The following is a 16,140-nucleotide window of genomic DNA, read 5'->3' as shown; positions in this document are numbered from 1 at the left end:
ATAGCTCAGCCCCCTTTTCGGCTGAACACAGCCGTTGTCACTGTGGACGGGAGGAGAAGGAGGCTGCTACAACGCAGCAGGGGAGAGAGGCGCCGCTGGCAGCTTGGAGGTACTGCAGTGCAGAGCAATGACAAGCAGCTCAGCCGGTCGGGCCGCTTGTCATTACTCGCTGGTGGGAGGCAGTGGGCCGGGCAGGATCGGTTTGCGGGCCGCATCAGGCCCGCGGGCCGTATTTTGCCCACCCCTAGTGTAGTGAACAGGCTCTGTAATTTATGCTATCCGCCACATAACAGTGTATAACTTTTATCCAAGCAGAATGGGCCATGTATTGCCCACGATGGGCCCCTCTATTGTTCTTTAGTACTGAAAAAATTGGATATTATACAGAAGTCACAACGAACTGGGTTTTTGTATTATGCTAATTAGAGATGTGCGGTTCGATTCTCCAGAAATACGAATCCATATGAATTTTTTGGAACTAAACCGAACCAAAACCCGGTTCCCAAAGGAGATCCAATCTGAACCAAGTCCCAGTTCAGAATTCGGACTTTAAATCCGGATTTTAGGTTTTGGATTGCAAAAATTACATGATTTTAGCTGGGGGTTTTTTAAAATCGATTTTTATCAATAATTATCGATTTGTTTTTACCAATTTTAAACAGAACCAAAATCAGAATCTGAACTAAAACACTTGAGGGTGGCTTTCCAAAACTAAAACATGAGGATGAAATTAGAAGCAAAACCAAAACACAACACCCTGCACACATCTCTACTAATAACTGTACGGAGATGTGGAAGTTGTATGTATTTTTTTATCCAAACGGAACATAATTAGCATAAGAAAAAAATGTGAATTTTACAATACTTCTATTGTGAAATATTCCCATACATCTCATTGATTGTTGTGCTTTTCATTTACAAATTGTCAACAAGAGTTCTAGTCTTGATATATGGTCCCTGGGTTCCTGATCTTGCCAACACCCATAGGGAGTGCCGCAGGAGCATATCAGATCAGAGTAATGAGTTGCTTTGACGGAACACTGGAAAATGCATTCTTAAGTGAACAACTGAATAGTCTTCCTGTTTCTCCAAGGGAAAATCACCGTGGCACAGGTAACATCTGTCTTGCTTGCTAACCTCTCTATGGGGGGGATGTATCAAGCATCGCATTTTGCTTGGCATACATCCTGTCACTCTTCGCAAGCATAGCGGCTTTTGTTAACGCTGTTTGCTTGAAGAAAATCACAAAGGACAGCTCATCCGGTAAGAGCTGTCCTTTGCGATGATGGGGCATCTGGGTTTATGACCTGGAGTTCTGTCTGCACCACGCACTACGCGTGGTGCAGGGGGAAAACGCATAAAGAAGATGGCATTGCCCACCAGACCCAAGCCATGAAATCTATATAATTCCAGGGCTTGGTGCATATGCAGTAAGTGGCCAAACCTTAGAAAACTGCATTTTCGGAGGTTTGGGCGCATGTTAATGGTTGGTTGTACGCTGTACGGTATCCGTAATAATGTGCTTCCATCAGCGGGATCCCAAGTTTACTGCAGGAGGGACATGTTCTCAGGACCGAATGAAGAGCCTTATGGAGCTGGGGCTGAAAATGATTTACAGGCCTATACTGAGAAGGGGAAGAGCTGTGACCAATGCTGTGTGGGTGCGGCCAGTGTCATGTGGGTTTGTACACCTCTACACTGTCAGACCCACTGGGGTAAATTTACTAAGATGGGAGTTCTATTTAAGATGGGATGTTGCTCATAGCCACAATCAGATTCCAGATATTATCTTCTAGAAGGTGCTAGATAAACGAGAATTAGACTCTGGTTGCTATGGGCAACATCCTCATACCCTCCAGCTGTACCTTTTTAGCAGGTACAGTACCTTTTTTTATGGTCTGTACCGATTTTTGGCCCTCTAAACTTCCATTAAAAGTATAGGAAAAGGGGCGTGACCACGCCCCCTTTACCTGTGACCACGCCCCCTTTCCTAATTTGTACCGATTTTTATGTGTACAATGTTGGAGGGTATGCGTCCTACTGTATCTTAAATAGAACTCTAATCTTAGTAAATTTATCCCACTGTCTCACAAAATACAGAAAAACAGAAAAAAGAAAAAACTTGCAGAATTTTGTGGAAAAACCATGGGGAAGATGTATTAAACGTCAATATTGGGGAGAGTGAGTCACAGTCAAGCTTGCGGGTATGAGAGCCTCACAGGTCCGGTGCCGGGCAGGGACGGGAGCAGCATGGATGGCAGCAGGATGGCCACTTCCCTCGCCTCCTGCTGCACACTCTTTCATTTAATAAAAAATAAAAAAAAGACTTCCAGGTTCAGTGGTAAGAAGTGCCGGTATGCCATATATACACACACGCACACACACACACACACACACACACACACACACACACACACACACACACACACACACACGAAAATGACGAGGCGGCACTCAGAGGCTTCAAATTATACCACAAGGTGTATTAGTGCAATCTCAACGTTTCGGGGACCACCTCCCCTTCATCAAGATCCCCGTAATTTTCATGTATTATAGAGGGGTGATCCCCCTGAGGAAGGCACCGGAGCAAGACATATCCCACCGAGGATACCTAGAGTGCCGGATTTACGGAGAGTAAATATATATATATATATATATATATATATATATATAAAATTAATTTTTTCCTTTACACTAAAGAGAGTAAAAGTATAACAGTGCTTTGGAATGTTGGAGACACGGCTCGCTGTCACTTATGTTGAAGGATCCTGGCGTGCCACCCATCTTCACACATAGATAGATAGATAGATAGATAGATAGATAGATATATCGATACTAGATAGATAGATAGATAGATAGATAGATAGATAGATAGATAGATAGGTAGCCCTATATAATGGTAGATGCTCAATTAGCTTAGTGATATCATTCAGGTGCTCGAAAGAGAGGGGTATTTCTGAGCAAGAAAAAAAGGAATTTGGTTTCCCCCAGCACCCTGAATGATAACAGTAACCAGATATAAATCTCACATAATAAGAATTCAGAGATCTTCGTTACACATATTTGCGCAAATGTGTGGTTAAGCCCCAAAGCTATCACTAAGCTAATTGAGCATCTACCATTATATATGTCTGTTGTGAGAGGCAGAGAGGTTCGTGCATTAGGAGGAGGTGCAGGCCCTGACATGCCACATGGAGCATTATGGGGTTGCTCCAAGGTAGGTAGCTCTTAGCCTAGACATATTGTAGTAAGGAGCCATTATCATGTGGCTCCTTGCTGATTAATCTTAGACCCAGATTGGGGTAACGGAGGTGTGAGGTGTGGTGCCTCTGGACTGGCTGAGCTGGATGGCTTTAGTGTGGCATACCTTTACATTCTATTAACACTTTTCACTTATTAATTTTCTAACACTATTTCTCTATTTTCATTTAATTACATTTCATTTTTGTATCACCCACTCTATAGCTTCGGCTTCCTAAATACAAATTTATTAACACTATAGTTTTTTCACTGGTATGCTACGCTGGGCTTTCTGGCTTATGCTGGTGTTTTGGGGTGCCACGCCCTGCACCTAGATATAGTGCTAGGGACCCCAAATATACAGAGACGCCTTGATGCGGCTTTGGGGCTTAACCACACATTTGCGCAAATATGTGTAACCAGGGCCGGTTCTTGGGCGCTGTGCGCCCCGGGCGACAATAGAGGCATGGCTACGTACAAGGGGCGTGGTCATTTATGCCCCCTGTACAGACTGAAATGATGTGCGGTGCGCGATGACGTCATCGCGCACCGCACAGTAAAGGACCTCTCCACGAAGGGAAACTAGACGAGTAAGCGTCTAGTTTCTCTTCACAGCGGCAGCGGGGGGCAACGGGCAGCGGGGGCACAGCAGCAGCGGATCTTGCCCTGGTGCGGCGCCCTCCGGATGGCGCCCTGCGCCCTCCGGAAGGCAGCGCCCCGGGCAAAAGTCCTGCTTGCCCGTGGCAAGATCCGCTACTGTGTGTAACGAAGATCTCTGAATTCTATTATTATGTGGGATTTATATCTTGTTACTGTTATCATTCAGGGTGCTGGGTGAAACCAAATGCCTTTTTTTCTTAGATAGCCCTGTCTACAGCCTACATTTTCACTTGCCAGTTTTTTGTTTTTGTTATCGCATTACTGACCGATGGTCATTTTTTTTTATAAACTAATGGCTGCTTTGTGCTAAGCATGAGACTTCACATGACTTCCTTCCAACTTCCAACCTGAGTGCAGTGCTTGGTAAATCCCTATCCACAAACAGTCTAGCTCAGTGTTATGTGAATACAGCAGCACACAGGCCATGGCCTCTTTATCTGGGAAAGCCCCAGCTGAGCTCTCAGGCTGATATACAGTCATCCGCTAGGAAACCATCAGATAGAAGGAAAATATTTATCATATAGAAATCATGTTCAGTTCCAGAGCTCTGTACATGCACAGAATGGGTCTTGTACCTGCTCCGCCATCGGAGTTATACGTAAACCATCGGGTTTCCGTACATGCAGTGGTGTATCTATAATGGGCACAGTGCATACTTGCCTACTCTCCCGTAATGGCCGGGAAAATCGGGTGACCCTCCCTGCCCCCCGGAAGAGCAGGTAAGTCTCCCGATTTCAGGGGTCCCCCTCCCCCCCAGCCGCCCACTTAGCAAGTAAAGTGGGCGGTCCGGCCAGGCGATGACGCGATTCTTGTTGAATCGCGTCATCATAGCTACGCCCCCTACTGTATAATGCCGGTAATAGCGGCATTAGACAGCGGGGAGCGTGGCTTACGTGACGCGATCCCGCAGCCACGCCCCTGTTCCGCCACCACACCCCTGTTCCACCTCCGGACTGACCCCTCTGCACGTTATGTTACTGCCCGCCCCCCGGCTGAGCCGACCTGGCTGCTCTCTCCCGGAGAGAGCAGCCTAAAAGTCGGCTAGTATGGCGCAGTGTGTGTGGGGCACACAGGCCCCTGCGTCCAGGTGGGGCGCACACCACACACCCATATTTCAATACTTACCTCTCCAGAGTCCCCCGCCAGCAGCGCCGCACCATTTTCCCGTAGACCAGCACATGCGCACTAGACTCTGGGACAGCACCAGGCAGGGGCACATCTAGAGAGGAGGAGGCCCGTGTGCAGACTCCGTCTGGGCCCCCTCCTCTCTAGCTGGCAGCATTGTAGACCCTAGCACTGTCCCAGAGTCTAGTGCACAAGTCTCCGGGAAAACAATGCGGTGGCCATTTTCCCAGTGCATGCAACGAAAAACACCGGACAAAATGGCCACCACGCCGGTGATTTCTGAAGCGCTGCTGTTTCCTGACACTGGACTCTGGAGGGTAAGTATTGAACCAAGGGGTACAGAGTGTGTGGTGGGGGCCCGTGTCACCTGACACACTGCACTCATTATAAATACGCCAGTGGCTCTAGGGTCTCCTAGGGACCACTGTGCCCAGAGTCTCTGTACTGCCAGCCAGACAGGAGGGGACTAAGATGGAAACTGCACATGAGCTCCCTCTTCTTTTAATACGCCCCTGCGGCCTGCGTACACATCTGTATTAGGCCCATGAAGCTGAGAATTGTATATAACATATATACCTATAGGGTCTACACCAAAATGACAGTTTCCACTAGAGATGTGCACTTGAAATTTTTCGGGTTTTGTGTTTTGGTTTTGGGTTCGGTTCCGCGGCCGTGTTTTGGGTTCGACCGCGTTTTGGCAAAACCTCACCGAATTTTTTTTGTCGGATTCGGGTGTGTTTTGGATTCGGGTGTTTTTTTCAAAAAACACTAAAAAACAGCTTAAATCATAGAATTTGGGGGTCATTTTGATCCCAAAGTATTATTAACCTCAAAAACCATAATATCCACTCATTTTCAGTCTATTCTGAATACCTCACACCTCACAATATTATTTTTAGTCCTAAAATTTGCACCGAGGTCGCTGGATGACTAAGCTAAGCGACCCTAGTGGCCGACACAAACACCGGGCCCATCTAGGAGTGGCACTGCAGTGTCACGCAGGATGGCCCTTCCAAAAAACACTCCCCAAACAGCACATGACGCAAAGAAAAAAAGAGGCGCAATGAGGTAGCTGTGTGAGTAAGATAAGCGACCCTAGTGGCCGACACAAACACCGGGCCCATCTAGGAGTGGCACTGCAGTGTCACGCAGGATGGCCCTTCCAAAAAACACTCCCCAAACAGCACATGACGCAAAGAAAAAAAAGAGGCGCAATGAGGTAGCTGTGTGAGTAAGCTAAGCGACCCTAGTGGCCGACACAAACACCTGGCCCATCTAGGAGTGGCACTGCAGTGTCACGCAGGATGGCCCTTCCAAAAAACACTCCCCAAACAGCACATGACGCAAAGAAAAAAAGAGGCGCAATGAGGTAGCTGTGTGAGTAAGATAAGCGACCCTAGTGGCCGACACAAACACCGGGCCCATCTAGGAGTGGCACTGCAGTGTCACGCAGGATGGCCCTTCCAAAAAACACTCCCCAAACAGCACATGACGCAAAGAAAAAAAGAGGCGCAATGAGGTAGCTGTGTGAGTAAGATAAGCGACCCTAGTGGCCGACACAAACACCGGGCCCATCTAGGAGTGGCACTGCAGTGTCACGCAGGATGGCCCTTCCAAAAAACACTCCCCAAACAGCACATGACGCAAAGAAAAAAAGAGGCGCAATGAGGTAGCTGTGTGAGTAAGATAAGCGACCCTAGTGGCCGACACAAACACCTGGCCCATCTAGGAGTGGCACTGCAGTGTCACGCAGGATGGCCCTTCCAAAAAACACTCCCCAAACAGCACATGACGCAAAGAAAAAAAGAGGCGCAATGAGGTAGCTGTGTGAGTAAGATAAGCGACCCTAGTGGCCGACACAAACACCGGGCCCATCTAGGAGTGGCACTGCAGTGTCACGTAGGATGGCCCTTCCAAAAAACACTCCCCAAACAGCACATGACGCAAAGAAAAAAAGAGGCGCAATGAGGTAGCTGTGTGAGTAAGATAAGCGACCCTAGTGGCCGACACAAACACCTGGCCCATCTAGGAGTGGCACTGCAGTGTCACGCAGGATGGCCCTTCCAAAAAACACTCCCCAAACAGCACATGACGCAAAGAAAAATTAAAGAAAAAAGAGGTGCAAGATGGCATTGTCCTTGGGCCCTCCCACCCACCCTTATGTTGTATAAACAGGACATGCACACTTTAACCAACCCATCATTTCAGTGACAGGGTCTGCCACACGACTGTGACTGAAATGACGGGTTGGTTTGGACCCCCACCAAAAAAGAAGCAATTAATCTCTCCTTGCACAAACTGGCTCTACAGAGGCAAGATGTCCACCTCATCATCATCCTCCGATATATCACCGTGTACATCCCCCTCCTCACAGATTATCAATTCGTCCCCACTGGAATCCACCATCTCAGCTCCCTGTGTACTTTGTGGAGGCAATTGCTGCTGGTCAATGTCTCCACGGAGGAATTGATTATAATTCATTTTAATGAACATCATCTTCTCCACATTTTCTGGAAGTAACCTCGTACGCCGATTGCTGACAAGGTGAGCGGCGGCACTAAACACTCTTTCGGAGTACACACTTGTGGGAGGGCAACTTAGGTAGAATAAAGCCAGTTTGTGCAAGGGCCTCCAAATTGCCTCTTTTTCCTGCCAGTATAAGTACGGACTGTGTGACGTGCCTACTTGGATGCGGTCACTCATATAATCCTCCACCATTCTTTCAATGGGGAGAGAATCATATGCAGTGACAGTAGACGACATGTCCGTAATCGTTGACAGGTCCTTCAGTCCGGACCAGATGTCAGCATCAGCAGTCGCTCCAGACTGCCCTGCATCACCGCCAGCGGGTGGGCTCGGAATTCTGAGCCTTTTCCTCGCACCCCCAGTTGCGGGAGAATGTGAAGGAGGAGATGTTGACTGGTCGCGTTCCGCTTGACTTGACAATTTTCTCACCAGCAGGTCTTTGAACCCCAGCAGACTTGTGTCTGCCGGAAAGAGAGATCCAAGGTAGGTTTTAAATCTAGGATCGAGCACGGTGGCCAAAATGTAGTGCTCTGATTTCAACAGATTGACCACCCGTGAATCCTTGTTAAGCGAATTAAGGGCTCCATCCACAAGTCCCACATGCCTAGCGGAATCGCTCCGTGTTAGCTCCTCCTTCAATGTCTCCAGCTTCTTCTGCAAAAGCCTGATGAGGGGAATGACCTGACTCAGGCTGGCAGTGTCTGAACTGACTTCACGTGTGGCAAGTTCAAAGGGCAGCAGAACCTTGCACAACGTTGAAATCATTCTCCACTGCGCTTGAGACAGGTGCATTCCACCTCCTATATCGTGCTGAATTGTATAGGCTTGAATGGCCTTTTGCTGCTCCTCCAACCTCTGAAGCATATATAGGGTTGAATTCCACCTCGTTACCACTTCTTGCTTCAGATGATGGCAGGGCAGGTTCAGGCGTTTTTGGTGTTGCTCCAGTCTTCTGTACGTGGTGCCTGTACGCCGAAAGTGTCCCGCAATTCTTCTGGCCACCGACAGCATCTCTTGCACGCCCCTGTCGTTTTTAAAAAATTCTGCACCACCAAATTCAAGGTATGTGCAAAACATGGGACGTGCTGGAATTTGCCCAGATTTAATGCACACACAATATTGCTGGCGTTGTCCGATGCCACAAATCCACAGGAGAGTCCAATTGGGGTAAGCCATTCCGCGATGATCTTCCTCAGTTGCCGTAAGAGGTTTTCAGCTGTGTGCGTATTCTGGAAACCGGTGATACAAAGCGTAGCCTGCCTAGGAAAGAGTTGGCGTTTGCGAGATGCTGCTACTGGTGCCGACGCTGCTGTTCTTGCGGCGGGAGTCCATACATCTACCCAGTGGGCTGTCACAGTCATATAGTCCTGACCCTGCCCTGCTCCACTTGTCCACATGTCCGTGGTTAAGTGGACATTGGGTACAGCTGCATTTTTTAGGACACTGGTGACTCTTTTTCTGAGGTCTGTGTACATTTTCGGTATCGCCTGCCTAGAGAAATGGAACCTAGATGGTATTTGGTACCGGGGACACAGTACCTCCAACAAGTCTCTAGTTGGCTCTGCAGTAATGATGGATACCGGAACCACGTTTCTCACCACCCAGGATGCCAAGGCCTCAGTTATCCGCTTTGCAGCAGGATGACTGCTGTGATATTTAATCTTCCTCGCAAAGGACTGTTGGACAGTCAATTGCTTGGTGGAAGTAGTAAAAGTGGTCTTACGATTTCCCCTCTGGGATGACCATCGACTCCCAGCAGCAACAACAGCAGCGCCAGCAGCAGTAGGCGTTACACGCAAGGATGCATCGGAGGAATCCCAGGCAGGAGAGGAATCATCAGAATTGCCAGTGACATGGCCTGCAGGACTATTGGCATTCCTGGGGAAGGAGGAAATTGACACTGAGGGAGTTGGTGGGGTTGTTTGCGTGAGCTTGGTTACAAGAGGAAGGGATTTACTGGTCAGTGGACTGCTTCCGCTGTCACCCAAAGTTTTTGAACTTGTCACTGACTTATTATGAATGCGCTGCAGGTGACGTATAAGGGAGGATGTTCCGAGGTGGTTAACGTCCTTACCCCTACTTATTACAGCTTGACAAAGGCAACACACGGCTTGACAAATGTTGTCCGCATTTCTGTTGAAATACTTCCACACCGAAGAGCTGATTTTTTTGGTATTTTCACCAGGCATGTCAACGGCCATATTCCTCCCACGGACAACAGGTGTCTCCCCGGGTGCCTGACTTAAACAAACCACCTCACCATCAGAATCCTCCTTGTCAATTTCCTCCCCAGCGCCAGCAACACCCATATCCTCCTCATCCTGGTGTACTTCAACACTGACATCTTCAATCTGACTATCAGGAACTGGACTGCGGGTGCTCCTTCCAGCACTTGCAGGGGGCGTGCAAATGGTGGAAGGCGCATGCTCTTCACGTCCAGTGTTGGGAAGGTCAGGCATCGCAACCGACACAATTGGACTCTCCTTGTGGATTTGGGATTTCGAAGAACGCACAGTTCTTTGCGGTGCTTTTGCCAGCTTGAGTCTTTTCATTTTTCTAGCGAGAGGCTGAGTGCTTCCATCCTCATGTGTAGCTGAACCACTAGCCATGAACATAGGCCAGGGCCTCAGCCGTTCCTTGCCACTCCGTGTGGTAAATGGCATATTGGCAAGTTTACGCTTCTCCTCCGACAATTTTATTTTAGATTTTGGAGTCCTTTTTTTACTGATATTTGGTGTTTTGGATTTTACATGCTCTGTACTATGACATTGGGCATCGGCCTTGGCAGACGACGTTGCTGGCATTTCATAGTCTCGGCCATGACTAGTGGCAGCAGCTTCAGCACGAGGTGGAAGTGGATCTTGATCTTTCCCTAATTTTGGAACCTCAACATTTTTGTTCTCCATATTTTAATAGGCACAACTAAAAGGCACCTCAGGTAAACAATGGAGATGGATGGATACTAGTATACTTATGGATGGACGAGCGACTGCCGACACAGAGGTAGCTACAGCCGTGGACTACCGTACTGTGTCTGCTGCTAATATAGACTGGATGATAATGAGATGAAATCAATATATATATATAATATCACACTAGTACTGCAGCCGGACAGGTAGATATATTTATTATGTAATGACTGATGACGGACCTGCTGGACACTGTCAGCTCAGCAGCACCGCAGACTGCTACAGTAAGCTACTATAGTAGTATGTATAAAGAAGAAAGAAAAAAAAAACCACGGGTAGGTGGTATACAATTATGGATGGACGAGCGACTGCCGACACAGAGGTAGCTACAGCCGTGGACTACCGTACTGTGTCTGCTGCTAATATAGACTGGATGATAATGAGATGAAATCAATATATATATATATAATATCACACTAGTACTGCAGCCGGACAGGTAGATATATTTATTATGTAATGACTGATGATGGACCTGCTGGACACTGTCAGCTCAGCAGCACCGCAGACTGCTACAGTAAGCTACTATAGTAGTATGTATAAAGAAGAAAGAAAAAAAAAACCACGGGTAGGTGGTATACAATTATGGATGGACGAGCGACTGCCGACACAGAGGTAGCTACAGCCGTGGACTACCGTACTGTGTCTGCTGCTAATATAGACTGGATGATAATGAGATGAAATCAATATATATATATATATAATATCACACTAGTACTGCAGCCGGACAGGTAGATATATTTATTATGTAATGACTGATGACGGACCTGCTGGACACTGTCAGCTCAGCAGCACCGCAGACTGCTACAGTAAGCTACTATAGTAGTATGTATAAAGAAGAAAGAAAAAAAAAACCACGGGTAGGTGGTATACAATTATGGATGGACGAGCGACTGCCGACACAGAGGTAGCTACAGCCGTGGACTACCGTACTGTGTCTGCTGCTAATATAGACTGGATGATAATGAGATGAAATCAATATATATATATATATATAATATCACACTAGTACTGCAGCCGGACAGGTAGATATATTTATTATGTAATGACTGATGACGGACCTGCTGGACACTGTCAGCTCAGCAGCACCGCAGACTGCTACAGTAAGCTACTATAGTAGTATGTATAAAGAAGAAAGAAAAGAAAAAAAACCACGGGTAGGTGGTATACAATTATGGATGGACGAGCGACTGCCGACACAGAGGTAGCTACAGCCGTGGACTACCGTACTGTGTCTGCTGCTAATATAGACTGGATGATAATGAGATGAAATCAATATATATATATATATATATAATATCACACTAGTACTGCAGCCGGACAGGTAGATATATTTATTATGTAATGACTGATGACGGACCTGCTGGACACTGTCAGCTCAGCAGCACCGCAGACTGCTACAGTAAGCTACTATAGTAGTATGTATAAAGAAGAAAGAAAAAAAAAAACCACGGGTAGGTGGTATACAATTATGGATGGACGAGCGACTGCCGACACAGAGGTAGCTACAGCCGTGGACTACCGTACTGTGTCTGCTGCTAATATAGACTGGATGATAATGAGATGAAATCAATATATATATATAATATCACACTAGTACTGCAGCCGGACAGGTAGATATATTTATTATGTAATGACTGATGACGGACCTGCTGGACACTGTCAGCTCAGCAGCACCGCAGACTGCTACAGTAAGCTACTATAGTAGTATGTATAAAGAAGAAAGAAAAGAAAAAAAAAAACACGGGTAGGTGGTATACAATTATGGATGGACGAGCGACTGCCGACACAGAGGTAGCTACAGCCGTGGACTACCGTACTGTGTCTGCTGCTAATATAGACTGGATGATAATGAGATGAAATCAATATATATATATATAATATCACACTAGTACTGCAGCCGGACAGGTAGATATATTTATTATGTAATGACTGATGACGGACCTGCTGGACACTGTCAGCTCAGCAGCACCGCAGACTGCTACAGTAAGCTACTATAGTAGTATGTATAAAGAAGAAAGAAAAAAAAAAAAAACACGGGTAGGTGGTATACAATTATGGATGGACGAGCGACTGCCGACACAGAGGTAGCTACAGCCGTGGACTACCGTACTGTGTCTGCTGCTAATATAGACTGGATGATAATGAGATGAAATCAATATATATATATATATATATATATATATATAATATCACTAGTACTGCAGCCGGACAGGTATATATATTTATTATGTAATGACTGATGACGGACCTGCTGGACACTGTCAGCTCAGCAGCACCGCAGACTGCTACAGTAAGCTACTATAGTAGTATGTATAAAGAAGAAGAAAGAAAGAAAAAAAAAACGGGTAGGTGGTATACAATATTATATATATATTATATACAATTATATATAAATATATATATTAAACTGGTGGTGATTATTAAACTGGTGGTCAGGTCACTGGTCACACTATCAGCAACTTGCAAGTAGTACTCCTAAGCAGACAATCACAATATATATTATACTGGTGGTCAGTGTGGTCACAATGGCAGTGTGGCACTCTGGCAGCAAAAGTGTGCACTGTACGTTATATGTACTCCTGAGTCCTGCTCTCAGACTCTAACTGCTCCCCACTGTCAGTGTCTCCCCCACAAGTCAGATAATATACAGTCACACTATCTATCACTTCAGCAAGTAACTAGTACTCCTCCTAATGCTCCCCAAAATTACTACTGTGTCTCTCTCTACTCTAGTCTCACTCTCTTCTCTATAAACGGAGAGGACGCCAGCCACGTCCTCTCCCTATGAATCTCAATGCACGTGTGAAAATGGCGGCGACGCGCGGCTCCTTATATAGAATCCGAGTCTCGCGATAGAATCCGACAGCGGGATGATGACGTTCGGACGTGCTCGGGTTAACCGAGCAAGGCGGGAAGATCCGAGTCGCTCGGCCCCGTGTAAAAAAAAAATGAAGTTCGGGCGGGTTCGGATTCCGAGGAACCGAACCCGCTCATCTCTAGTTTCCACATTGGTTGAAGTATCACAGCAATCTAGCAAAGGCTGAACACAAGAGATATCACAAATATTGCCTGCGCTAGGGTAACTGACACTGTTACTGTCATTCTCCCATTATTCTCAATGAGGACTTCTCCTGGACCAAGTGTAAGCCCCGAAAACTCTTCAGATGTTGGGGGTCATTCCGAGTTGTTCGCTCTGTATTTTTTTCTCGCAACGGAGCGATTAGTCGCTAATGCGCATGCGCAATGTCTGCAGTGCGACTGCGCCAAGTAAATTTGCTATGCAGTTAGGAATTTTACTCACGGCATTACGAGGTTTTTTCTTCGTTCTGGTGATCGTAATGTGATTGACAGGAAGTGGGTGTTTCTAGGTGGAAACTGGCCGTTTTATGGGTGTGTGCGAAAAAACGCTACCGTTTCTGGGAAAAACGCGGGAGTGGCTGGAGAAACGGAGGAGTGTCTGGGCGAACGCTGGGTGTGTTTGTGACGTCAAACCAGGAACGACAAGCACTGAACTGATCGCAGATGCCGAGTAAGTGTGGAGCTACTCAGAAACTACTAAGAGGTGTGTAATCGCAATTTAGAGAATCTTTCGATCGCAATTTTAAGAAGCTAAGATTCACTCCCAGTAGGCGACGGCTTAGCGTGTGCAAAGCTGCTAAAAGCAGCTTGCGTGCGAACAACTCGGAATGACTCCCGTTGTTTGCTAGTCTCTCCCTATGGTGAGAGCATTGCCAGAGAGAGCCCTTGTCCATTCCTGTCAGTCTTCATACTTCTCCCCTCCGGTGATTGCAGAGGCAGAACAGTAAAGCGATAGTATTACAGGTTGAGTATCCCATATCCAAATATTCCGAAATACGGAATATTCCGAAATACGGAATTTTTTGAGCGAGAGTAAGATAGTGAAACCTTTGTTTTCTGATGGCTCATTGTACACAAACTTTGTTTACTACACAAAGTTATTAAAAATATTGTATTAACCTTCAGGCTGTGTGTATAAGGTGTATATGAAACATAAATGCATTCTGTGCTTAGACTTGGGTCCCATCGCCATGATATCTCATTATTATTATGCAATTATTCCAAAATACGGAAAAATCCGATATCCAAAATACTTCTGGTCCCAAGCATTTTGGATAAGGGATACTCAACCTGTACAAGGTTTTTAGTTTTGTTTGTTAAACACCCCTGTAAAATAATTTCTTATATGCAGCAATGCCACCAATGATAAATATACCCCCATATGTCATACTACGCATGAATGAAGACAAATACGGGGAGTGGGTACTGTATCTGACTATCAATACGGTCATTTGTAGATAAGCATATAAGCACAACATACATTTATTCTCTGACTCTAATATACTGAGAGCAGGATAAGTTCATCTAATATTTAGGCTTGATGGAAAATGAGAGACATTTGTGGCCTGAACTGAGTCATTTTGCAGAGTACACACAACAGGGACAGGATATTTTGTCACAACATTGTGACACACTCTGATCCTTTGTACTAATTTCCATTGGTTATACGAATGATCCACAGGTTGAAAACAATCAGAATGTATAAATTAAACTTACTACAGGCAAACTGGAAGCCTACGAGCCCTTAAGGGAAATGACAGCAGAGGCTTACAGAGCTTGCTGGGAGTTGTAGCTCCACAATCACACATAAGCCAAATATTATCTGCAAAAAAAAAACGTTGTGACAGCGCTGGCATAATTATAAGAGATCACTGATTGACTTTGTCCTTACCTTACAGGATACGGTGTTCCAGGAGCAGCTCATTTTGTCACCTCTGCCTGGTTACACTCCCAGATACCAGTCCCTCCTATCTCTTAGCAAAAGGCCCAGTCCTGCTCTCCAGCTGCATGTTGGGGATACTCGGATACACTGTACATTTGATTTAAAGTGGGAAGTGTACTGACTTCCTATACATAAGTAGAGAACACCACTTCTCCATGCTCCATCCTTCTAATGCAGAAGGAACTTATCACAAACTTTATGCAAAGTTCCTGTAATAATGTAAGGAACATTATCAGCCACTGTGATAGTGTGGCACTAGACTAGACAATGATCATCTAATTTATCAAAATAAATGGAGAGTCTCTGTGATAGTGTCATGCTAGTCATGATTAGAGAGCATCCTAGTAACCACCATACAACAGAAAGCATCCTAGCGACTGACTTACAATGCAGAGAGCATCCTAGTAGATACCATGCAATACAGAGAGCATACTACTGTCCACCATTTAACACAGAAAGCATCCCATTTAAACTAGCGATGAGCGGGTTCGGTTCCTCGGGATCCGAACCCCCCCGAACTTCACCCATTTTACACGGTTCCGAGGCAGCCTCGGATCTTCCCGCCTTGCTTGGTTAACCCGAGCGTGCCCGAACGTCATCATCCCGCTGTCGGATTCTCGCGAGATTCGTATTCTATATAAGGAGCCGCACGTCGCCGCCATTTTCACTCGTGCTTTGGAGTGATAGCGAGAGGACGTGGCTGCGTTCTCTCAATTTCTGTGTTCAGTGTGCTGCAAATATCTGTGCTCAGTGTGCTGCAAATATCTGTGCTCAGTGTGCTGCAAATATCTACATTCTCTGCCTGAAAACGCTCCATAT

General features: G+C 46.1%; 1 protein-coding gene across 1 annotated transcript in view; it reads right to left on the bottom strand.

Moving 5' to 3' along the window:
• The window catches only part of SPI1 (Spi-1 proto-oncogene), a 127,971-nt gene extending 112,582 nt beyond the window's left edge, over window positions 1-15,389 (bottom strand). Inside the window, exon 1 of the mRNA XM_063944592.1 lies at window positions 15,271-15,389. Within this exon, the coding sequence (XP_063800662.1) occupies window positions 15,271-15,303 (33 nt within the window). The 5' untranslated portion in view covers window positions 15,304-15,389. The remainder of the gene's footprint in view (window positions 1-15,270) is intronic.
• Window positions 15,390-16,140: the final 751 nt, after the last annotated feature.

Source organism: Pseudophryne corroboree, chromosome 11, assembly GCF_028390025.1.
Source record: "Pseudophryne corroboree isolate aPseCor3 chromosome 11, aPseCor3.hap2, whole genome shotgun sequence".
In the NCBI taxonomy this organism is placed as follows: Eukaryota; Metazoa; Chordata; class Amphibia; order Anura; family Myobatrachidae; genus Pseudophryne; species Pseudophryne corroboree.
This window is presented reverse-complemented; position numbering and strand designations above follow the sequence as displayed.